This window comes from Cyprinodon tularosa, unplaced genomic scaffold (assembly GCF_016077235.1).
Source record: "Cyprinodon tularosa strain WSP-4 unplaced genomic scaffold, ASM1607723v1 ctg269, whole genome shotgun sequence".
In the NCBI taxonomy this organism is placed as follows: domain Eukaryota; kingdom Metazoa; phylum Chordata; class Actinopteri; order Cyprinodontiformes; family Cyprinodontidae; genus Cyprinodon; species Cyprinodon tularosa.
In genome coordinates, this window is record NW_024038973.1 from 64,770 (window position 1) to 90,548 (window position 25,779).

General features: G+C 36.9%; 1 protein-coding gene across 2 annotated transcripts; it reads left to right on the top strand.

The window, feature by feature from the left end:
- The first annotated feature begins 3,074 nt into the window (after positions 1–3,074).
- Positions 3,075–20,927, top strand: vezf1a (vascular endothelial zinc finger 1a). 2 transcript variants are annotated; one of them, XM_038289432.1, is made up of 5 exons: positions 3,075–3,223; positions 11,457–12,208; positions 17,024–17,093; positions 17,186–17,348; positions 18,471–20,927. In XM_038289432.1, the coding sequence occupies exons 1-5, from the start codon at positions 3,191–3,193 to the stop codon at positions 18,833–18,835; spliced, it is 1,383 nt and encodes a 460-aa protein (XP_038145360.1). In that variant the 5' UTR covers positions 3,075–3,190; the 3' UTR covers positions 18,836–20,927. The 2 variants fall into 2 exon arrangements, with proteins under 2 accessions (XP_038145360.1, XP_038145362.1); XM_038289434.1 differs by having other exon boundaries at positions 18,474–20,927.
- The last annotated feature ends 4,852 nt before the right edge of the window (positions 20,928–25,779 follow it).

The window sequence follows — 25,779 nt, forward strand, 5'->3', positions numbered from 1 at the left end:
GATGGCAGATTGCAATATGCTGTGTAGGACACAAATACTTCAGTGTTTTTCTCTAGATCTCATTGAGAGACAATATCTCATATTTTAGAGATGTTTTATTTTATATTGGACTCAAAACTTAATGATGAGTCAAATATAACTCCACAGATTTTTACGTTATATTTGGTTGTAGAGCATAAAGACACAACTTTCTGATTCATTTTAGGGTGCATGTTAAAAGGTGTGATGGGGTCTCATTTTTGTTGGAACTTAAACCACAGTATTGCTGTTGAGCCAGTCCCCAATGCCAAATAAACACCGCACAATGATGGGAAACCTATCAGGCTGATGAGGATTAAAAGATAGAAATTTAGGGATGTCATCAGCATATAGATGAGAAAGGAGACATCAGAAAAAGGTTGAAAAAAATTTAAGTAAAACGAACTGAAAAATGACCAAAAGCTGACCCTTGTTGGACCCACTTTTTTGGAGGTGCAGATTCCAAATAAAGTTTGTAAGTCAAGATGGATAGTTTCCTTACAGATTGAGAAGAATTAGTCCAATGCAGAGCCAAAATACCAGCCAGAACCTTTACCCTAATCAAAAGAATTGTGTGGTTGACAGCACAATATAATGCCAAAAATGTTAGGTCTTACCACTGAAGCAATGATGTGCAATGATTCCATGGCTGGATGTGCATAAAGAGTAGAGTGGAGAAGCTTCACTGGCCAGCACGGACCCCACAACACAGTTGGAATAATAAGAGCAGAAGCATCAATGCTGGTTTTCTCTTAACCTTGTCAAAGATGTTTCCAGACTTGTTAAAGTTGATATTGCTGAGAAAAAGGGGTCTAACGACTTATTGGGAGTTATCAGAGTTTATGTAGGTAAAAATAAACAGATATTTTTGCTATTTTAGAGTGTCAGAAGTGGCACTGAAATCATGCAGGACCAATAAATAACTTTCCATCAGCCATTAAAAGAGTGTTCTAAAGCTCAGTAGAGTGATACTTAAAAAAACAGGCTGGTAAGGTTCAGTATGCCACATGAGAAAAGTGTCCTAACCGTGCAATTACACACATTAAACATTTGTTGTTGATTAAAATAATTAATATTGATTAGGGTGTAAAAACTGACACCAAAACAAAAAGGAGCCCCCCAGTTTTCACCAAACTTTGCTATCTGTGAGTATTATGGTTTCTCGCTGGATAACGTATACACCATTTAAGAATTTCTTAAGTCCTTGTGGTGCATTCAAGTACATCTTGTACAATGGATTGATTCAATATTTTAAAAATTATAGAGGAATTAACAGTGGTGTCAAAAGTACACACATTTGTTACTTAAGTAGAAGTATAGATACCGCAGTTTAAAAACACTGTGGTAAAAGTAGAAGTATCAACTTAACCTCTTTACTCAAGTAAAAATGAAAAAGTATGTGCTCCAAAAACTACTTAAAGTATAAAAGAATAAAGTAACCTTTAAAGAAAACAGCCAGATTCCACTATATGAATTGAAACCTCAAATTTTTGAGAATTATTTCAAAAAAATCTTTTAAATAGGGCCAAGGATGAGGGAGGTCTTGTTGGTCTCCGTCTCCATCTCCCGATATGCTCTCACCTGAGTCCAACCTTTCAGACATTTCAACATCTTTTTCTGAATCCAACATTGTAGCATGGCATAGACAATTCACGTTTGCAGTTTGAAGAACACCTGCTTGCTTCTGATGATTTCCTTTAGCTAACTAATGAGTGTTTGCATTATATGAGTCATCCAATTACACTAGTTTTCACTAGATGTGGATGGCATCAATGATCTGCATTGGATGGAGCACATGAGGTGAAATAAATATTTATAAACATTAAACCGAAGCCAAGAGTAACGAGTAATGTTTGTTTTAAAAATGTAAGGAATAGAAAGTACAGATAATTGTGTGAAAATGTAATGAGTAGAAGTCAGAAGTAGGAAGAAAAATAAGTAACTTGACACTGGGAATTAAAACCTTTTTTTTTTTTTTTTTTTAGATGCCTGCTCTGTCTGCATTAAAAAGAAAGCTTTTGTTAAGTATTTTACATATATATATTCCTGATGTCTTGTGAGCAAAAATAAATGTTAAGTAACATACAAAATAAATAGAATTTTTTGGCTACTAAACAAGAGTAAGTACAAAAAGGTTCTGGGTTTCTTTAACAAAAAAGGAAAATACTAAAACAACCCTTTAATTCCATACAGGGGTAGTAACATCACAGGATGAGGCATACACTTGTGACCATGCAGCTTAAGTGTGAGCATTATGCAACAAAAACAAGGGAATTTTCTCTGATTTCAAATGCTATATTAAATCAAACTTGTGGTCCTATCAGTTTAATATAATAGATAAAAAAAACAGATTTATTTTAATGTTTGGTTTGCTTTTCGTGACTTGTATTGGAAGAAATAATTGTAAATGTATTGAACAGAATTTGGGCTTAGGATTGTAAAAGGTTTTTACTACAATATGTCTGATCAATATGTGCATTTAGGACACTGACTGTGAGACACTTCAAGTTATGCACAGAGTAATGACATATATAAAAGATATTATGTAAAGCATGGAATAGAAATTTTAAAAAGTCTCATCATAGAGATTTTTTGGGCTTGCAGAACAGCAACTACGTCACTTTTACTTAGCTATATACATTAAATCATCATAAAACTGTTTCTCTAAGAAAAATTAAACACTAAATGCAAAAAAGCTTTAATTTGGTAAGCAGTATTTGTTAATGACTCGGGCCAAAAGGTTTAAAGCAGTTTTATTCTTTTTTTAATAAAAAAAAAGTGAGTTGTTAAGAGCCATTCTGAAACCACATGCAACAATCTAATATAACAAATGCTTCTTAAGGCATCAGCGAAAACAACTGCCCGGAGGGGTGTTCAGAGTCCAACTACATACTATTACCTGTTAAAGGAAAGTCGGGATTCGAGTAATATATTTAAAATGCCTTTTAAAGATAAATTTTCAGGTGATAATATTTGTTTAATTGCATATAAAGTCTCGGTTACACAGGCATCGATAAGAAAAATGTTTGAAATTGCTCATTTTACGCTCCCCGCCAAATAGTCCGAAAAATGGTTCAGTCCTGGAGGTTAGCGGAAGTTGTTTCAGCTGCCATGTTTGCTTGCTTTGTTGTAGGCTTCCACTAGCTTTCCTACAGAATCACTAAGTGTGGAAATGGAGGCGAGCTGGAGTACGTTTCTCTTCCAAGTAAGTTGGCTTTCTCTTTTGGGAGGGGAAACCGGGAGAGTTCGCGAATCCACCGTCAACATTTTACGCAGCCGTTTGCTCCATAGCAAGTTAGTTTGATATATTTGAACGAATAGCACGAAGAACAAGTAACGAAGCAAAACAATGGTTTATGAATCCAGGCTTCCAGCTGTGAAGCTTGGGAATGACGCTAGAACAAAAAAAAAATCAAATATGTCCAGTTCAATCGTTTAAAAATCGGCCGATGTGTAATTTAAGATTACGGATGCGAAATACTTAGAGAGGGAAAGTGGATTTTTAGTAAGTTTGTGAGGCTGGTCGAAGCCAGCAAAACATGCGGTATCACTTGAAGTAAAGCTGGAGACGCCAGTGCACCGTTACAATCGAGACAGACCTGCTTTTTTTTCACCCCTTTGACTGAAGGCTTTGATCGGACGCCGTAGGATAACGAGATGAAGAGTTAGCATCATGTGTAGTAAACTGTATGTCTGGTGGTTTTTGAAGCGAGTGGGGTTAGCAGGTTGAGGTTAGCCGCTACTGAGATTTACTAACGGCGATTCCCAAGTCCGCGGTCAACTTTCCGCTTGCTTTAGCCGGTTTGCAGTTACTAGCCGAGAGGCTAACGATGTTTAGGCTGCCTTCGTTCCACTCGCAAGCTAATTTAGCCAAATCTGGGCGAGGCTAAAGTAATGAGCGGAGAAAAACGGACGGTATATGGTTTGATAAGCGGCGCTGGCTATTTTTCTGCACGTTAATTAGCTATTTATTCTGATGAGCTTTGTAGAATGGAATTCAAACTATGCACACGGCACTAGCTAACAGCAGAAACGAAGGAGCAGGCTGGAAATTAGCAAGGACCATCGTAGTTTAGGATTTACATTTCTTTCAGAAATTTGAATAAAATGAACTGTGCGACTAATGTGTCTCGATTTAATTGTATGGAAACTGGATTCTTAAATTGACTGATAAAGTTTTATTAATTTTATGTGAATTTTTACTTTTTTTGGTATTGAATGTTATCTTTGATTAAAACACGATACCTTTTATATATTGATAATTCATTTATGAAAGGTCTATGTGTAGCTGCTTGTGTATTTTTTTAACAAAACTGATTTTCAAAGTTGTTTTATTTATATATATATATATATATATATATATATATATATATATATATATATATATATATATATATATATATATATATATATATATATATATATATATGTGTATGTATATGTATGCCACATCTAAAAAAAGAGTATTACTGATTAAAGGGCCCTTTTGCCATTGGTATTTCTACATATTGCCAGTTTAAAATTGTCAGATTAAATTGACAGTAGCAAGAAGAGACCCTTATTGTGGGTTATAGTTTGTCATCTTCCTTACTTAAAACAACTTTGTAAAGACAGACTCTTCAAAGAAATCTAGATTTTTTTTTAATCTATATTTTACCTGTTTAATATAGACTGATGTGGCATAGTAGACTATTTTCTTTTCCTAAACAGATATTCTTTTGAAATGGCTTGAATTTTTTTTTAAGTTATGCAGAATCTAGGTTTAAAATCTATATTTTCCTGCAGTTTAATAACATAAGAAACATTTTTTTGGAATGAATTCATATTGTTTTTCTGATATGTAGGGCTTTGGGTTCTAGTTTTAAATTATCTTACTTTTAGCCAATAAACGCCTTTTTTGTCAATAGTCTTAAATGTATCTATCACTATGAAAGGTTTCCTTTTGTCTTTATTGTTGCATTATACGAGCCCTAATACTCACTTGCACTATCAAGTGTTTATTTCATCAAGTTAGCTTAATGTCTTGAAGGATTTCAATAGTTGTCTGAAAAAAACTTGTAGCTCTTAATGAATCTTTGTTTTTATACTGTACCAAGGGGCTATGGTTAAGTCACCTAAATAACTTCCTGTCATACTTTAAGGGCTCAACTTGGGAAAATAAGCATAAGGTAAACGAGAATTCAATTTTATTATGCGTCTCTTGAATTTTAAATATGTTGGACTTAATACAGGTTTTAACTTTCCTTGGCTAAAATTAGTAGAAATGCTAGTTTTGTTTTTTTTTAACTTGATGATTAGACCATTAATTTAAAGCACTTTGTTAGTGGTGGCAACTTCTTGCAATTGTTAGTAACCATATGTCTACTTGTTTATGAATATGTAATTAGAACCATGTAAGTCAAAGACTGCAGCATCAGCCATGTAGCCTACATTGTATACAACTATTAACTTAGGCCCCGTCCACACGAAGTCAAAACGAACACGAAACGCTGATATTTTCCAAAACGTTTGCCGTAAAGACGGAGACGTAAAATAAATGTGAGCGTCCACACGAATGCATGAAAACGCTGCAAAATGTATGCCAGGCCTGTAAGTGGCGCTGTGGTGCCAAAGCAAAAATAAGCGACGAAATGTTGGGCATGCGCACTAATATTTATACATGGTTGCCCTGCGGGTCCATTTTCGTGGTTAAGTCAAATTCAGGTGCTGAACTATGTCGTCGATATTGCTCTGTTCTTCCTGGAGATATTCCAGAATAAGAAGATTCTGTTGTAAGCCCGACAGCAGGGTGGGTAGCATTAGCAGCAACGGCGCCATTGTTGTTGTGATACTGGTCGCGCATGCGTGTTTAGAGGCGACGCTATGACGCATGCGTGTAAAAAAAAAAATGCAGTTAGAGCGTAAAGATGGAAACGCGAAAACGGCGTTTCGAAATCTTCCCACTCTGAAGGCTGAATAAAAAAAAGATCGTTTACAGACCCCCGAAACGCCGGCTTCGTGTGGATGAGAGGCTGGTTTGGTGAAAAATTTGTGCGTTTAGGCCAGGGTTCGTCTTCGTGTGGACGGGGCCTTAAAGAGATTGAGGGGAAAGAAATGGACATTGTTTTTCACTGAAATGCTAATATGGGTGCTAGCTTGCAACTGCAGATTTGGAAAAACCCTTGAAAACATGCTTTAGTGGCTCCCCCTGCACTCAGGGGCTGCAGCCAATGAAATCTCTCCTCAAATCTTAGGCCCAGCCCCCCCACCCCCTGTGCAACACTAAACAGAAGCAGATTTAATGTGGAGTGGTGGACAGTACCTGCTCATGTGAAAACTAAACTTTTTAGCAGGAGCAGGTTTCTTAGTGTCTGTTTTGGAAAGAATATCTGTTAATTAAATAGTTTATGCAAAGACCTTAAAAGATGAGTGTGTGACCTACAGGCGGGGCTTAAATGTCCGTTGATGCACATTGGCAAAAAAAAAAAGGTTCAATTGGGTTGCTTTTTTGTTCTAATTGTAGTTTGACTGAATGTATGGTGGTGCTTTTGAGCTTTACAATGCCTTTTTTCCCTCCTTCAATCATTTAGAAAAAAGCAGCATAAATTGCCCCCGATGTTTCATTAAAAAAAAGAAAAAACTTAATGTCCAACAGCTACAATAATTCAAATTTAGGGGGAAAATTAAGGCTGTGACAGTATTTCTATAGACTGTGAAATGTATTTAAACTATCTATTTGTATGGAAAAAAGACTGAGTATTTTTATTAACTTTATATAGAGTCTGCTAAACTGTTCCAGTAAGTCGGGAACTGTGAAAATCTCAGCTGTCAAAGTGATTTCTCAGAACATAAATGACCTAACATAGGAGAATTAATGATGTCAGTGGATTTTATTGTTACACACCTGTAAATAATGAAGAAAGATCATGTCCAGCCGTGCTTAACGTCACCATTACAAAGTCCATTTGATTGCTGTTATCATCCGTTTTAATTTCATTGGCTATGCTTCAAAAATATCAACGATTACAGCTGCTTATTGGATACTTGACCAGCTGGAAATGGTTCCAAGGTTTAAAAGAAAAAAAAAATTTTTTTCTAGTTTATATTTATTTTTCTCTTGATTAACATCAAAGCAAGACATGTTCATCTCAAGCACATGGGATTTTTATCGCATTTATGCCATAAATGAATAGGATTTTAGGTCTCTAAACGTTTTCTCACCGTACTTTTTTGATTACATCTAAAGATATATTAAAAATTAGAATCTTTTTGTGCCTTATGGTTTTAATGTGTTAAACTTTTGTTTGATTTTGGTAGTTTCAGCCTCATCAAAGCTTCTACTATACACAAGATAAATAAAACGGCAACAAAGAATCGCTCAAAACGCATTGCTATGCTGTGTTACAGTGCAGACCCTAACTGCATATATCAAGTATCCCCTAAAAATACCTCCTTGCTTTTAGCACATGCTGCAAGTTACATCATTGTCAAACAGAGCCCCAACCGCCTCCTAAGTTTATTTAGCTTTGCATATTAACCGAGGATCAGCAACTCTAAAAGTGCTGTTTTCAGGAACTTCTGTTGACTTAACCAAATATATGATGAAATATTTTTTTATATCTATTTTATTTATTAAAATGTTTCCCAGGATTAATCTAAATTAGGTTCAGGATCATTTCTGCAAGGCTGTCCAGGCCCAGACAGCAGAACAATAGTTCTACATTAAGGGCTCTGATTTGAATAGAAACTATCTAAGACAACTCTCTTATAATGTAGCAAACTACATTCACACTGTAGCCCTAAAAAACTTTAAAGGACAGTCATGTGATGTCATTTTCCCTATTCTTCTCAATTTCTTTTTTGCCTTCAAAACTTATTGGTTGTGTTTGTTTAATTTTAACAATTGGCCAAGCAGCTGTAGAGTGTGGCACAAAAGATTGAGGAAAGGCGGTGCATAATCAGACCATGAGCTCAATTCAAGTCTACAGTGGCCCACGGAGCCATCAGGACACTCCCTCCATTTTGATGTTATTTATGAGGGAGCAGCCCCAGTTGTCAGAGCACATTTGTGTCAAAATGGTCAGAGCTGCATGAAGGCACAGCAGCTTACAGGCCCTGCACCTCTGTGTACAAGCCAGGCTGTTTGCAGCGGCTACGTCTGCTGTGCGCAAGCTTCACAAAGAGGTTTCCCGGCTGGTATCCCAACAAACCCAACCCCTGGTGTGCCAGCCGACAGGGTTGCATTGGCATGATGATGATGACTAATCCTGGAAGGTGGCAAGTGTAAGCAGGTGCTCAGACAAATGGGTGGTGGCATGCTCTACGAGTTCCCAGGTCCCAGTGCGTATGAGGGAATGACGGCTAGTTCAACGGAGTGGTGTGTGGATAAACAATGTCTCTATCTCATGAATAGATGAGCCAAATCAATGAAGATGAGCATACAAAGATCCCCCGCTGAGGCCGAGTGCATCACCGCTCAGATTTGTGTCTATCACAATAGGCTAGATGACATAAGGAGGACATTGTGTGGTTCATTTTTCTTCTTTCACTCCTGTCTCCTCTTTTGCTACTCCTGTCTTAGCTGGCCTTCTTGGATGGATGATTGAACTTTAAAGGGAAAGGGCAATTATTTAACTTGCCATCTCTTTCTGGTTGGTGATGAGGTGGTTCTTTTTGCGTTTTTGTTAGCCTTTTTTGGTTTTAAAGTTTTGTTTTTTGGTTTCAAATCTCTCAGTTTGAGCAACAACTAGTGCACGTTTCAAAAGCTCATGGGCTTTATTTTTCTACTTTTCACAGTTCCTTGAACTTCTGTAATAAATATACTTGTATTTAGATGGATCCAATCTGTAAGTATAATTAATAGTTTATAAACTATGAAAAAATCACAACATTTTACTATTTTTATGTTCTTTGATTATTTTGGGCTAATATGAAACCTAAGCAAATGTTTTGATTTCGTTATTTTGATTTCAACACATAGACTTAAACTAAATGTAAAATAAACGCCTGCTTAATACACTCTAAAAAGAAAATGCAGCTCCAACTTAAATGAATGCTTCACTTGGTGAAAAATAATTCAATCAACTAGATCCAAAGTGTTCTTGAAGTTTAAATCTTAACAAAATTAAGTTGGACAAACGTAATTTAATTACTTGTAACCAATTGAAGGCATTTATTGAAGTTGTAGCAGGATTTTCTTTGTATAGTGATAGTGGTACAGAGTGTTTAATTTTCTCTTCATAGAGTTTCAATTGTAGAAAAAGTTAGTTGCGCTCCCTGCTCTGTAGACCAGTCTGCAGCTTTCACTAAAATGCATTGAGCTTGCAGACTGTGGTTTCAAGATACCCTTGCTTTATAAACAGTGATGAGTGGCAGTTCATTAGTTTCCACACCCTGACTGTCTGTGCTTTTCTCTGCTGGAATATTTCCAAACTGACTGCTGTAAGTGGAGAATAAGTGCAGCCGCTTTCTCCGAGCCAGCTAACTGTCAGTTAATAGCAACAAGTGGGGAGGGTCACCACATTGTCCTGTAGGAGAATAGTGGTCACTCCAGCACTTCATTTAAAAAATATTTGGTGTTTTAAACATTATTATACTTGAAGACAACACAATTTATCTTATATAAACAAATCGGTTATTTAATGAAGGTACCTGTTTACTGCGATTAAGTTGTTTTTGTTACACTTTTCCAGTCGTTGTTTTTCCTTAAAAGCAAGTTTCATCCCTCTGCTTTTTCTGAGCATGTGCCTTAAGAACTCTTGTCTTTGCTTCTGAATAGGTTGTCACTAAGGTTTGAAAACACATTTATCAAAATTAAAGTAGGCCTGCAACTAACAATTATTTTGCAAATTGATTGATCTGCCCATAATTTTATTTATATTTTTTTTTATGAATCCATTAATAATCGTATAGCAAAAGGTTCCTTAAAGAAGAACTTTTGCTAAGTTACCGTAATCCAGGTGAAACTAAAACTTTTCCACTTGAAGAGTTTTGGATAGAACATAATGCTAGACAAACAAGTTTTTTTTTAAATCTGAAATGCAAAATGTTAATGATTAATTGATTACTAAATTAGTAAACAATTATTTCAATAATCGTTGAATTCAATACATTTTTTCAGCCCTAAATTAAAGTCCCTTTCACTCAAACTTACTTTCTCTTTTAGCTATCTTCTGATTTATTGCAATTCAAACATTGTTTGCATTAGCAATAGTTAATAGTTCTTTTGAGGAAAAGGTTTTAGATGGTGCCTATTGTCGATGTTTTGGGAGGCTTTGGTTTTTGTTTCATTTTTTTTTTTGTTTATTACCAACACCTTTATATTTGAACCATATTTATACCTAAATCCCAGACTGCACCCAACTCCCTGTTTTAATAATTTAATGAATACTCCATCTAACACTTTGACCCAATCCATGAGTATGATTTCCTGTATAATTTCAGGCTATAAAGGTTGTTTTGTTTTTTTAATTTTCCACATTCCATCTTTAAAACATGATATGAGGCAGGTATGTTTAGTCTTATAACCCCAGCTTGCACAACTGTTTAGTCATGGCTAAACTACCTTCAGTTTTAAACAAGCCCAAACAAAATGCATTAACTGTTTTTCAGTCAAAGCCTCTCATAAAAATATTTTTAGCCTCAGCTTTGGCAAGAAATATAAATTCTTTTATTACTGAATCAGGAGTTCTAATGACCGCAATGAAATATTCACAGCACCACAACATGTTAGCGACTGCTAATTGTTCTCAGCTATTGTTTTTCATCTCTTGTGGCAGTCATCCATACCGACTTGCACCTGCAAAACCCCAGAAAATATGTTGCACTAAACCACAGGCAGCTCAAACAATTTTATCATTCTATTAAGTTTGGTGACCTATATTTGAGAGTCTTTGAGCTCTTTTATGCTTTATCGAATCTGTTGTTTTTTTTCTCTGGCGGGGGGTTTGCCTCTGTTTTTCTCTTAACTAAGCTCTGCAGTGGAGTGAATGTCCTGCTCTTCATGAGCCTTCTTGGCAGCTAAGCTGGACTCTGCAATGCCTCTAATTTGGTATGCTTGCTTTGCAGTCACATGATGAATCAGCACCGTCGTGATGGGATCATTTTTCATCCAGTATATTTGGATTGTTTTTGCATCAGCGACGTGCTGCATCAGCCTCGTTAACGACAGACCCAGTACCCACCTTGTCTTCCGTTAAATCTTTCTAATGTTTTTTTTATTTGGTTGTAAAGTTTGATTCATGGTTTCTCAGTGGCAGCTTGCAGTGGTGTAACAGCTGTCAGCAACAACTTGTTTTTTTTCTCTCCACGCACTGTGCTAGATGTTCCGTAATGGCAGTACACCCTGCTGCTGATATTGTGTGTCAAGCAACACACAAAAAAAAAAACCATCTCTGGAGTAATTTTCTTTCTGAATGTCTGAAATTTCATCAGCAAAATCTTTTTGTTTGTTTGTTTAGCAGGCAAATGAAGCCCTCCACCACCAGCACCAGGTGGCCCAGAATAGCCTGCTGCCACTTCTTAATGCTGGAGCAGAGCAAGTGGACCAGAAACCTGTCCTGCCTATCCAAATAGACCAGAAACCACCTGTCAGTGCTGCTGAACTCCTGAAAGACAATGTGGCCAGCGGAGGAGGTCAGAGACCTCCGGTGCCTGTGATAAAGAAGGAACACAAAGGCAAAACGCCTTTCGTCTGCGGTTACTGTAACAAGGCCTTTCGAGACAGCTACCACCTGAGACGCCATGAGTCCAGCCACACCGGCATCAAGATGGTCTCGCGTCCGAAGAAGACGGCCCAAACGGCTCCTACCATGGTACCCATGATCGCCTCAATGCCACGAGAGAACAACGGTAACGCCTCCTACATTTCTACGGTAGCAGGCATCCTGTCCACGGCGACCACCTCGGTTTCTTCGGGCACCAGCATCATGACGTCGTCCCCGATGGGCAACGTCCAGCAGCAAAACGTCCCCAAGAAACCTCCCAAGCCTGTCAAGAAAAACCACGGCTGCGAGATGTGCGGCAAGGCCTTCCGTGACGTCTACCACCTGAATCGCCACAAGCTGTCCCATTCAGACGAGAAGCCGTTCGAGTGTCCCATCTGCCACCAACGCTTTAAAAGGAAGGATCGGATGACTTACCATGTTCGTTCCCATGATGGAGGCGTCCACAAGCCTTATGTGTGCTCCGTTTGTGGAAAAGGCTTTTCCAGGTAAGAGTCACTTACCTTTTAACCCTTGGCTATGATACGATTAGCCCAATGCTAGCATTAGAGGAATGGGACATTCGCCTTGCTGTTAACAACTGATTCCTAACTAATATATTAATGCAAACTATAAAATCATAAAAGCATCCACAGGATGTTTTATAACTGATTTTCTGTTTTATTTTAAGATTAGTGTGATGGGAAGGAGACCTTTTAAATTTCAAAAAGTTTTGAGCTCATCGCCTAAGAAAAATCGTAAAAAGAATTGATCTGTGAAAATATGCAAAAAGCTGTTATGCTTATAAAGATTTCCCCATTGATTATTGAGGATATAAAATATTATTTTAGGTTTAATTTTATTATTTTTTATTTATTTATATATATCATCTTTATTAAATTATACTTTTTATTGCACTATTTTAGTTTTTTTAAGTATAATAATGGTTTAGAAAATGGTAATTTTAGGCCTAATTGTAGATTTCTTACCTTTTTCTCTACCTTTTCTTTTATAAAACACACCTAAGTTTATCATTTATTTAACCTTTCTCTCTAGTAGAGACTCTTTAAATTACCAGCCATTTGAACTATTCATATAATACCTTTCTATGATAAGACCTTTTTTATTTAATTTTTTTTATTCAGACCATAGGGAGGGACAGCAGGTGGTGTTACTCAGCTCTGTGAGTGGACACGGTTATTTTTATGGAAGTGGAGTTTCCAGTTGGGAGTTCCAACATGTTTATGAATTTGGAAAAAGCAGAGCCATCATCTCTTGGTGATGGTTTCCTCACTGAAGAGTGTTACTTTCAAATGTGTTGGCTGATTAAAGACCTGAGGTTTGTCACAGTATTTATTGTGAAAACAAAGGTGACAAAGAGGTATTTATGGATCCTATACTTTCTTTTTGGGCTACTGAATGTTCCAGCAATTATAACTCCATAAATATTAATGCTGTTGAGAGAGAGGTTTAAAATAGGCTTCCCTAGTACACCTCTAACATAAAGAAGTGTGATTCTTCTGTTAAACTGAACCAACTCATTGTCGTTTAAATACATTGAGATGAATTTATGCTCGTAATAGGACCAATATTGGTAGAAACAGTAAAACTAATCTTTCCAGTTTTTGGGGTTTGTTAATTTATTGGTGTGTAGTTTTCATAAATTTATCATCTTAAAAGATATCCTACCATTTATAGTGATTTCTGTCTAAAAGACTGGAGTTATGGTCATATTTGGGGCGTCCCGATACAACTTTTTCATTTCCAATTCGATGCCAAGATTGCAGCTTCGAGAATTTCCCTAACCGAGATTGAGCCGATATATTGGCACAAATCATACCAGCTTTTATTACTTACTTTATACTGTAGAATGTTAAATAAAGGCTCAATAAATTAATATTAGTAAAGCAGGGAATAAAAGTTGTGAAAACAACTGACCAGTGTAAAATTAGCCATTAAGTTAGATGTTGGATGATTAAATTAGATATAATTTTTTTATGTTGTTTTTTTTTTTTTTTTTTTTTGGCTAATATCAAACTGTCACCCAATATTAAAATCAAATTGGGGCATCCCTAGTATTATGATCAGTTCATGTTAATGTTGAAACTCCCTAAAAATGGCTTAATTGTTGAATATTTTTTTTCTTTAACTATTTTTTCCAATAGAGCAGCAGGGCAGTGATCAATAAAAATAAAAACAAAAATTCCTCAAATGCTGTTACTGTGTGCAGTTAAATTATTCAAATTTGATGTACCATTTGATGTACCAAGGCAGCTTGTTTTTAAATGGGCCTGTTTCCTATCGTTAATCATCGCTTATAATGTAACAATAGTTCTCCAAAATATCACGATAAAATCTCAAGTCCACATCACCCACCTGTAATAAGAAACTGTTCATGTTAACGATTAATAGCCACACAAGATGTCATTGCACTCTGTTATGCTCGGTCATCATAAATTCGCTGATTCATTTTAGGATAGGATGTGTACACATCTCATCTGTCCAAAAAAAGTGTATTGATTCTCTCTAACATGGCTTCCATCGAGTCAGCATGAAAACAGACTGAAACATCATTTAATAAGATGGCAGCAAATAAAGAATAGTTCCTCTAGAGATGGTTTAATTAGTGATATAATAGCCAGTTTGTAAATATTAACCCGATGTAAGTGTAGCTCTTTGTACTATTGCAGTCTGATCCTATGGATCCTGCATGTCTGCTCCATGGTCAGCCAGCTGGATGTCCTGTTCTCATTTATGTAAGCCACTGGTTTTCTGTGACTCTGTCAAGGCTGGTGGTTAAATTTCCAGTAAATCCTGACAACCTGTCAATGTTTTAACATCGCTTATAAAAACTTGATGCTTTATACTACTACATATTATTTTAGCAGATGTTGGCTACCTACTACAGCACCCATGTGTGTCTTGAATGTCTTTAATGATTTTTCTTCTGTGTTTCTTACATTAGGGCTGCTCTCATATGTTAGATGGCTTTTGATTGTGTCAATCTGGATCAGGATTGTTCATTCAGTCAGGAAACTGTTTTCTTACACAGTAAAAATGAACTAGCAAAGGAAAAAATGTTTTGCAATTAATTAAGTTTACTCATATGCTTTTGATCAGCAACAAATAACAAGGCTAACGGGAGGAAGTCTGAAATCTAGCTTGTTATGGAAGGAAAGACTGAAGTAATCCCCCTCTGGTGGTTGCATTCCTAGTCCTTAGGGGGAAAAAAGTCTGTTCATCTATTATATGCAAACAAAGACATCGTAGATGATTATTTGATTTAGTTTAAACCTTTAAGCTTTGCTTTAGTTTTTTTATTCCAAGTTATTGATAGATAATAAAATAATAATTATGTAATATCGGTTCTTTTTTTCACAGTTGGTAAATATGTAATGTTCTTTAGCAAAGGGATGAATCCCAATCCCTGAGCTTAATCTGTTTTTTAAGGTTAAGAAGGAGCTCTCATGTCTCTGTATATTATAAAACTCAAATGATTATGTGGCTTTTTGATAGAGGTTTATACTAATTTGTTTTTTAATTCTGCTTACCGCGATAAGAAGATCAGTTGAGTACCTCTAATGCCTGCCACGCTGTTTCAACCACATGTTAAAACAGACGCAGTAGGGAGAGCACTAGTGGAGAATGAGGAGAGGGGGAGGCGTCACTTGTCACTTTGTAGTTCCCGCCAGCTTGTCACAGCCTCTTTCCCCTGGGAATTCACTGAACCATGTGTAACGTTAAGGTCAACACTTTTAATATGGAGTAAATAAACATTTAGCTCAGGATTTTTGAACTTGTCATGTTTTATAATTCAGTATTGATTTGGAGCAGGGAGTATTGGTAAACTCAAGCTTGCAGCATGACTTGAACGAAAACATCAGCAGTGCGCCTCTGCCAAGTTGTTAACATTATCTCTGAGCTTTATACGGCAGCTTTCAGGCAAAACTCCAACACTGTGACGTGGGCCAGGGACTCATCGGCATACTGGAAAGTGAGAATGGATTCTGAATAGCAGGCCACTGAGTCACTGCCACTCAGCCTGAGATGTAGGCTTACAGTGTCTGGATTCTCCTTGTCAATGGGACGGCAGCTAAATAGAGAGCGGGGGAGGGAAAAAAAGAAGAAGCTTGAATCCGGTTTCTGGCACTACAGAGAAGTTTCTACTTGACTCTTAATTTGTATTAAACATTCCAGCAGCGTGAAGCTTTCCGGTTTGGCACCAGCTGCAAAAGCTGCGGCCCTTTCTTGGTCCATAAAGGTTCTGCTAAACAGGATTCAGCTCAAAAACAGACTAAACATCCATGCGGAGCATCAAATGTGAGTGCTTGAACTTATAAAAGCAGCAAATGGTGACCTTTGTATGCTAAAGGTAGATAACCTATAGAATGTTCATGTTAGTTTTATCATTAAGATGCATTTGATTATCTAAAATACAAATGGTACACCCAGTTCTAAGTATTTGTACTTTACTCTCTTAATGTGTTAAGTATTTGTGAAATAAATTCTGACATTCATTTTTTTACAAGCAAACAATGGAGAATAACTCCCAGTGGAAATAAGAACTAATGAGTTTTCTGCAAACTCATATTGTCACAATTTAGTACACTGGCACCTATCAGGGGAAATAAATGGCAATATTAACCAAATTTCAGCTTAATTAAATAGTTGAGAGGAAATCGGGTGAAGAAAAGGAGACGGCCATCGCATTGTGGTGCATGTTCAAAAGTAGGTCAAACTGATTCACGCACCATTGATCGCAGAGAATTAACTGCCACTGACTGAAATTTGGGGGATTTTGTGCCCATCTCCTCATTATCCAAGCAAACAGAGCACATCCGTCCACTTCTGCTCATATCAGGGTTGGACCTGAAGCTTTTTTTATCTTCTTGTTTATCTGACGTGGCAATTCTAGTCAGAAATATACGCGCAGTACAGGAAGTGTAATCAATTATTTATGTTTCTGCTCGGCTGATTGGTGGATTTAATTAGGATCGAGACATGTTTTTGAATTTTGAGGGTATTGGTTGCTCTTGTTTTTTTTGTGGATATATCAGCCCTGAATTTGAGGATTTCATGGCCCCAGATTTTAAGTTTGTATTTCTCTAGTGTCACTGTCAGTAAAGCAATGATGATGATTGAACAAATGTAGATCCTCTTTTTGTTTACAAGTTTTGGGAAGGGGGGGGACACTGGGCTAAAGCGTGAAGCTAAAAACAACCCGCTATGAGTGACTCATCAGTAGGAGGTGATGCTCCCTGCCTTTCCATTCACAAATAAAATTTTAATGATTGTTTTTTGTTTTTATTAATTATCTGTTTTAGGCCAGACCACTTGAGCTGCCACGTGAAGCATGTGCACTCTTCAGAAAGACCATTTAAATGTCAAGTAACGGTAAGAGCCCTCGCTATCGGCGTCCACATTTTTCCATATCACCTCTTGGATCATGATGTGTAACTCACCCTGTGATTGCTTCCCCTCTGCAGGCCTGTACCTCTGCTTTCGCCACCAAAGACAGACTCCGCTCCCACATGATCCGACATGAGGGCAAGGTCACCTGTAGCATCTGTGGGAAGATGCTCAGTGCAGCCTACATCACCAGTCATTTGAAGACTCACGGACAGACCAACTTTAACTCCTGTAACAAAGGTCTGTCGATCTGATCAGAAACTGCTCTGTGTGTTTATCCAACATGAAAACTCTGATTTTGCAATTCTTATAGGTTTGTAATCCTCAATTTCTTAGTGTGAACAATCTTCTTTATAGCGTGTTACTGTAGATTTTACTCTGTATGCAAATATTACTATGTTTTTGTATTTTTTGGGCTTAAAAGAATATCCAGATAGTTGATGCTGAAAGAACAACTTTATTTTGGCTCTAGAGTACATCAAAGATATATTAAGGGATTTCAAGTTACATTTTTATGTTAGCAAACCTAAACCTGTTTTATTGAGATTTTGTGGTGATATACAAACACTGACTTTAACATTATTATGCAGTTGAAGGAAAATGATGCATGTTTTGTTGGTATATGTACCAGCATACTACAGCTACCTTTAGGTAACTACAGCTGCTCGTATTTTTGGATACATCGCCCCCTATGCATTCCTAGAAACTGACATTTTTCTGTTATTTTTTTGCAAACATTTTCTATCATATTTAATGGAGGCAGTCTGCTATTTGTCTTGTTTTACCACAGCATAGTACCTGGATTTACCCCGGACTTTGATTGGGCCGTTCTACCCATGAATATGCTTTGCTTTGAACCACACAAATGTCTCTTTTCACCTAAACTAACTGGAATCTTTCTTTAAAGACTGAATTTGTGGTGTAACCACAGGCCTCTTGGCTCCTCTGATTTATTGGGCCTTTGAGTTAAGACGGATGGGTACGTATTGGTAGGTAGGTTTACAGAGGCGCCATCAATCCAGTGTTTATACCTGCTTGTCCTTCCTGGGTCGTGTGAGGGATGATGCTGTATGTTTTCTAAATGGAGATGATGGATAGAACAGGTCTCAGTGAGACACTGCACTGCAACACCTTTTAGATTTAATATTTTGCAAATTCCTTCATGTATTATTTTCCTTCTACTTCTCAGTAATATACTGGGGTTTTTTTTTGTTTTTTTTGTTAGTCTATCACATGGAATCCCAATAATCCACCTTAAAGGTTGTGCAGTTAAAAAAAAGAAAGTTCCAGCTTTATAAATATTTTAAGAAATAGTTTTTTTTGTTTAACGCCGGACACAAAATTAACTGTTTCTTCTTCCAGAAGGTAATGAAGTCTGCAACTCTGCCTCAGCGACCCCCGTGTCCGTCTCTGCCCCCATCACCTCAGCAATGAATCGGGGCAACGTCAACAACAACCCTGTCACCATAGCAGCACAAATGAACATTAGCACCAACACGGTCAACATCACGTCTCCTGTCAGCCTCCAGCACCCGGTCACCATCACCGGACCCGTCAACATCGCCTCTGTGAACATCCCCGCCACCGCACCCATGAATATTGCCCACCCGGTCGCAATAACCACCCCCATGCCCATGAATATAGCCGGCCCACTAAACATCGCCATGAGGCCAGTCGATAGCATGCCTTTCCTGTCCCAAGTCTTGCCTTCTTCCCCACCTTGGTAAAGAAAAAGAAAAGAAGAAAAACAAAGAAAAAGATAGACGTCACCATCTAACTGGCCAGAAAGAAAGGGAAAATGAAGTGAAAAGAGACTCCTGTCCTCACTTTAACAGCTCCCCCCTCACCACCACCTCACCCCTCGTGCGTCCGCTTCCTGGAGCTTTGAAGTGAAGCCGTTCCCCCCCCGAGCTGCGAGGCCAGTAGGAGCTCCCCCAAGTCCTGTGTCCCATCTGACGTTTAGCGACCGGGTCGTGATGCAGAGCAGTTTAGTAGAACTTCGAGTAGGATTTAATCTTGAAATCAAGACAGCCGTAAGACTTAGCGTAGGCAGTTAGAAAGAAGAAACTGTGATTCGTATCAAGAGGACGAAAAATACATGTGCTTTTGTAGGGGAGATGTGAATTGGACTGAAGCAATAACTATGAATTGCTGTTTCTGATGTTTTACAAGCGCTCTCTCTCCCTAAGCCTCTGGGCGTTACTTTGTATGTAGTTTTTTTCTTTTGTTTTGTTTTTTTATAACTATAGCCTGCTAATCACTATTTAATGTTATAGGAAATGAGTCTAGTAAAAGGGACAGCTGCTTCCACTTGCATGGAAGACTATTTTTTCACATATAGCGTTTCTTTCTCTCTGAAATAGTAGGTATGCTCTTGAGGTACAGTGACTAACTTGTACAGTTGACATAGCAATGTATTTTTCATGTCTGCTTTTTGTTTTTGTCAATCAGGTGGACATATGGACACTGTTCACATGACTGAGATATTTTTACTTTGTTTTTCTATTTATATGGAAACAAAGGATTTTATTTTAATTTTTTTGTTTTATTTTTTATTTTTTTTTACTTTTTTGTGTTCATTTTTTCCATGAAGTCAGAATGAAATGAGTCTTGCACTGAAGGCATATCCTACATGCAGGTGAACAGCAGTATTATCAAAGATCAGAGTCTTTAAGTGTTTTGGTTAGCCAGCCTACACTTGAGTGCCCTCTAGTGGCAGGGTATGTAAATCCTGGACTTGTAGTGAAGCTTCTCAGCTTGCAATCGGCATCTTAAAGGTGGCTGAAATAGTTTTAGTAGACACCTTGTTACACTGTTTTATTCTTCCAATTGTTTATCGTTGCTCTGTTACAGCCCCAAGGTTAAATAAACTATTGAACCATCACTCAGGAAACAGGAAAAAACAAATCATGAACTACTTTGGATTTCTGGAGTTTTCCAAGCTCCTGAAAACATTTACTATTGCTTCACTAAATTACACTAACCAGTAAAGTCCAGAGGTTCCTGATTTTTTTAAACAGCCGTCCATTTGAATCGATTATTTACTGTAAAATGACATGAATGCTGTACATCTTTGACACACTCGGGCAAGTCTCAGTTTGCACAGGTATGTGGCTGAGAACTGTGTGAGTTTGATACAGAACATGATTTTTGTTTTTGTCCATTTAAAAGAAAATGGGACGAGGTTGATGTTGCATGACCCCTGAAACACTGTAGCTGTTGAACATGAACTATTTTTTTAACGAATGCCATGTTGTCTCAGCAGTGTTGCAGCTCTTTGAGTTAATTCAGTTTATACAGAGAAATGCAATATGCATGTATGTCTTTTTTTTTCCCAGTTTTTTTTTTTTTTTTTTACAAAATATTAGTGTAGTTATTTTTATTCTTATGCATTTACGTAGATACACTATAATAGCCTGTTTGCCAAATTTAAAAAAAATATGTGATCTGAATTTTTCTTGTGAAATTGAACATCTCATTTATTTTAAAGAGGAAAAAAAAACAGTAAATTGGAAACACCAGGAACCTTGTGAAAAAGCAGTTGAATGTATATCTTTGTACAAAACTTTTAGTTCCAAGGATATGGTAGTTACAATAGATGTGAAAGATAAGAACCTTTTTTATAAATCTTTTGTATTAGAACATTAACATTGATAATTTTGTATATATGAGAGGTTAGGCTTTCTGATTAGCAGAAAGATCAAACATTCCTACATTTTTTTAAATGTACGTTTGTCAAATTATTACTTAAACATGCGCAATGTTATGTGCCTTTTATTTGGGTTGTCTAAATAAAAGAAAACTATCAAGTGTGCTTAAGTATGAAGTACTGTTTAGTGTAAAAGGCATCTCTACGGTTGCAGAGCTTTTTTAGAAGTGAGTTGGTGTTAAGCACTTAGTCTTTAAAGCTCTGGAATTGGTTTTGATCATATATATTCATAATTTTCTGCATTCATATGTGTTTATAATCCTGAACTTTCCCCAAAATATTTTATTTTCTGCTTAATTTTGATGATTTTGATTTACAGCTAATAAAAATCCAAGGTTCAGTGTCTCGAGGAATGAGTATAGTTCATGAGACCAAATGAGGATTTTCATCTGTGAATGTCAGCCTATTATACAGTATTTAATTTAATGTGCTGCTTATAATGGTTATTTAGGGCCGCTGACTGCAGGTTTGATCAAACACAGTAGCCTAGCAGCACGTCATGGTTTCCCAAATAATATTTAAATGTTGAAACTTTCTACACAGCCTAGAAAAACCCGGATGATGGGCCACTCCTCCTTCAGAATTTTGAATTTCCAAATTAAATTAGAAAATTAATTTTGTCCCAAGAAGAGAACTTCTGACAACTGAGCAACATCGTGTGCCTTTTTCTCCTTCAGCCAAGCTAAGAGTGGTTCAAGGGGACCTTAATGAGTTCGCTGTTTTGAATTGAAAAAGCTTCCTGGATGGGAACTGAAATGTCTTCAAACTTGGAAACAAAGTCCAGTGGATTGTTTTTTTTTTTACTTTTTTTGGAATTACTACTAGCTGGATTCACCAGCATTCTTGACAAGGAATCCACACATCTGTATTGGGTTTCTATAGGTCCATAAAATCTTCAATTCTTTGAATTTGAAAAAACATGGTCACGGTCTGGGAAGTTTTTAAAATCGGCCATAAATAGAAATTTTGTTTAATTTTTTTCTTTAGATTTAAATTTCACACAGATTGTGACCTATTAATTTCTGTTTAAGCACTAGAATTTAAACGATTTACTGGGCGACTAACCAGACCAGCTTCCATTTCTGCAATCTTCTCACAGGCAAGTTTTCTCACAAGTTTTCCCACGATGCCATGCTTGGATGCGTGGCTTGCTAAGTGTGACACCCAAAAATAAACATTTAGATTTAGTTAGTAGTTGGAAGTAATTTTGAAGCCTGTAAGACTCTGAAAAAGGAACAACACTGTTCCTGAAGATCGTCAAGGCCACAAAAATGCCTTATGTTATCCCTAAAGGTATCAATGTATTGAGGAAATGCATAAACTATTAAGAATCAAATAATTTGTTTCTGATTCTGATCCAACAAATTCTATGCTTTTTTTTTGTCATTGAACAAAATTACCTATTTTATTTAGATGCACAAATTTTCATGATGGGAAAATATTTCTGGTCCAAAAAACCAGAATAATCTGTCCCTTTAACAGATTTAGGAATAAGAATAATCGTCCAATTGAACAGAATGGGTCGTATAAAGATGCCAGTTAGAAACTTTCTCACTCAGCTGCTCAAAACAGAAAAGTGTCACATGGATGTAGAATAACTTGAACCTGACAAGTGTTTACATCCATGCTGCTTGGATTAGCACCAGCATAAATCTCACCTCTTATTTAGATAATTTTGGATCCTGCTAAAATCTGATCGCAATATTCTAACTTTCATCTTTAGATGATAGTTTTAGTTTGATCGGCTGTTTATTTCCTAAGTCTTATTTAATCGTAGCCAACGGTGACACAGTGGTATAAGGAGGTACGCTGGAAAAACAACCTAAAAATAAGTAATTTCTTCTATTAAGTGCTGCATTTACCTGCTCTATTAATTTGAGCAGGTAAATGTGATGATTTGCCAATGAAAAGAGTATTTTTACTCTTAAAATACCGCAATATATTTAGATAAAATGCACTTCAAATAAGACCCTGGAACTGTGTTTTCTTATTTTACATGTAAATTGTCGTGTTCCGTTGGCAAAATGTCTACTTTACCTTCTCAATCCAAGAACAAATGCCTTATCTAGATTTCCATTTTTTTTCCAGTGTAGATGCTGTCACATGTGGTCCTTGGATTTAAGGAAATGGTTCCTGGAAATTCCTTGAAATTCTTTGAACTTGATCTTAACCAAAGTGTAATACTGCTCTGTGTGGAGGAGTTCCGCTGTCCTTTAGTCTTCTCCAGAGCTTTACAGGAATCCAAATTGCTTTGGCACTTTTTTTTTCACACTTTTCCTTCCACTAAACCAGTGGTTCCCAACCTTTTTTGACTTGTGTCCCCCTTTGGGCAATTTGTCTTACCATGAGTTCCCCTCTCAGTCAAAAGTATTGATGATTGTCCTAAAGTGTAACAAACAAAATATTTTTCTTAATCTGTTATTAATTCTTGGGGATTTTAAGCTTTCAATTGCAAATAAAAAAGCAACATAAATATGTTGCCTGGAAGTTATTTAGGAATCTAAATCAATACAAAATAAAATAATATAAACCTGTATTTATAAAACTGGAGCTCCTCTGAGTAACTCCCTTATCTCATTTAGGGCTGAAACAATCCTGATTAATCAATTATTGCAATAATAGTCTATTTTAGTAAATGAATAATATTTAACTGGGGTGTAGAGACTCTAAAACATGGCTTTAGCTTTAGCCTGCCTTGAGCAGCAATTACACCAAAATTGTGGAAAAAAAGATATGAAAGCATTTTGCACTTAAGATTAAAAAAACATTTTAAAAATCATCTGTCAAGATGCTCTTTCCAGAACTCTTCAAGTGGATAAGGTTAAGTTTCACCTGGTTTAATTTTGTAAAAAATCTTCTTTAAGGAACTTTTGGCTATCCAGTTATTAATCGACAGATTCATGGATTTGCAAAATAATTGCAGCCCTCATCACATTTAAACTTGATGAATTGGGAACCAAATACAGAACTAAAATTATAGTTGGACTGACTTAAATAGTGTTACTTCCTTCCATCTGCAGGAGACCAGCTTTGACAAGAAGGGGTACATGGCTTAGACCAAGGATCACGTTAAGGCAGTCAAGGCCAAGCTGGAGGAGTCCAACCCTTCAAGAGTGGATCAGTTCATGGCTGCTTTCCAACCAAAAGTTAAGAAGATCCTGGGAAACATTAAGAACAACCAGTTTTACACAGCAGAGTCCATGAACCCAGAGGCTCATGGTGGGCCTGCTGGGCTACCCTGACGATGGGCTGGCACCATTCATGCTTTTCTTCATGTTAACCACCTGGATTGATATCTGCTGTTCAATTGACTGCTGATCCCCCAAAAACCCAGACTTGGAGGAGCGTCCTTTTTTTGGGCTGAAGCACCAGTTATTTATTGGGAAACTTTTGCCATTGTCACAAAATACAATTTGTAATATTTTTTCTGCAGTATTCGGTTTTCTTTTAAGGGCAGGCCTCATGTTAAAAAAAGGACCGAAAGAGAAGCTTGTGAGGATGAGTGCAAAGCAGTTGTTTTAGCAGCAATCCATATGGTTTGACATCCACAGCCTTCATATTGCATGGGTTTAATCCATCTTAAAAGATTGCAAAATCTGCAAAGACTTCAGGTTTAATTTGAAATTAAGCTGCTTTGATGAGCTCTGATAGCTCAGTGTGAAAATCAGCCTATACCAGGCTGTTCTCTACATCTAGTCTTTTCCTCTGCTTGGTTTTAATGTGTCAAACATATAAGAAAAACTTAGCTTTTGGTTGTTTAATTTTCCAAATGGGTGTTCAGAAAACAACAGATCCCAGCACTATTTTATTTTACTGCCTAAGAAATACAATATTTTCATGTTCCCCTTGCAATGTACAAGTTCATGTACCCCCGGTTGGGAATCACAGCACTAAACCTCCCATCACTCTGTAAACAGCCTGCTTCTTTAGGAACTGTCTGGACATGGATAAACTAATAAAAGCTTTCTGTTCTTTCATCCCCGTCATACATTTTCATCCAACAGCCTTTAGTTTTAAATAGGGAATAACATGCAGCAGCAGTATAGTTCATAAAGCTAACAGACGAACATGTTCTGCATTCCAATGGACACTCCTGGCACTCGGTTATTGCCTCATGATTTTATGATCTGCTGTTATGACTTCCTATTCCTGGTCTTTTTACAGTAGTACTCCATAAAACGTCCATCTCCACACACTGTTTAATCGATTCTGTGTTTATCCAATACTGTTTACAAGCTTTGTGCAGCATCTGATCTATCCCACTGTGAACTTGGTCCCCTGAGCAGATCCTGGCACACAGTTGGCATTCTTTACCCCGTTTGATCAGAGTCCAATAAATGACTGACGGATCTTTTTATCAGTCTGCTGGCTGATAAAGCATGCTCACCATCTTGGTAGACTGCTCTGTTCTGGTATTTTAGCAACAGCTGCTGATCCAGGCCTTTTGGTTGTGCAGCTTTTTCCTCCCTGGTTCTAGGTAGGCCTTCGCCTTTTCCAGATGGTATCTGACTTATTCCAACCAACCACGTCCTCTGTTGTGCAGTTTCCCATCACCGGGCTTAGTGGGGTCCAATACATTTCTTCCCATTGTCATTTATTTACTGCATTAGTTAGTTTAAATAAATGGATGATACAAAATGTTGTGCTATCCAAAATGTAATCAAAGGTAAAAGCATAATTAGAAACGGCCCATCCTTCATGTATCCTTCAGCAGTACTGAAATACAAACATTATGATCTATAATTACAAGGAAAATTCCTGCAATTGTGCGATTATTTTTAATTTTAAAGGATACCTTCATCCTCATGTTGCTGGTCTTCCTCAACATGTAGAAGAATTGAGAGAATGGTCGCCTGCTGTGATTTTATTACCTGCTAAGAAAAGGACAATCAGAGATCCTATAGAAAGTAGTGCATTTCCTGATGTCTATTGGAAATGATTTTGAGAAAAATATAAAATACA

Excerpts from the sequence above, each read along its gene's own strand:
- vezf1a (XM_038289432.1), top strand. The coding sequence starts at position 3,191 with ATGGAGGCGAGCTGGAGTACGTTTCTCTTCCAA. Across the intron at positions 12,209-17,023 it reads TGTGGAAAAGGCTTTTCCAG|GCCAGACCACTTGAGCTGCC; the intron begins GTAAGAGTCACT and ends TATCTGTTTTAG. Across the intron at positions 17,094-17,185 it reads CATTTAAATGTCAAGTAACG|GCCTGTACCTCTGCTTTCGC; the intron begins GTAAGAGCCCTC and ends TCCCCTCTGCAG.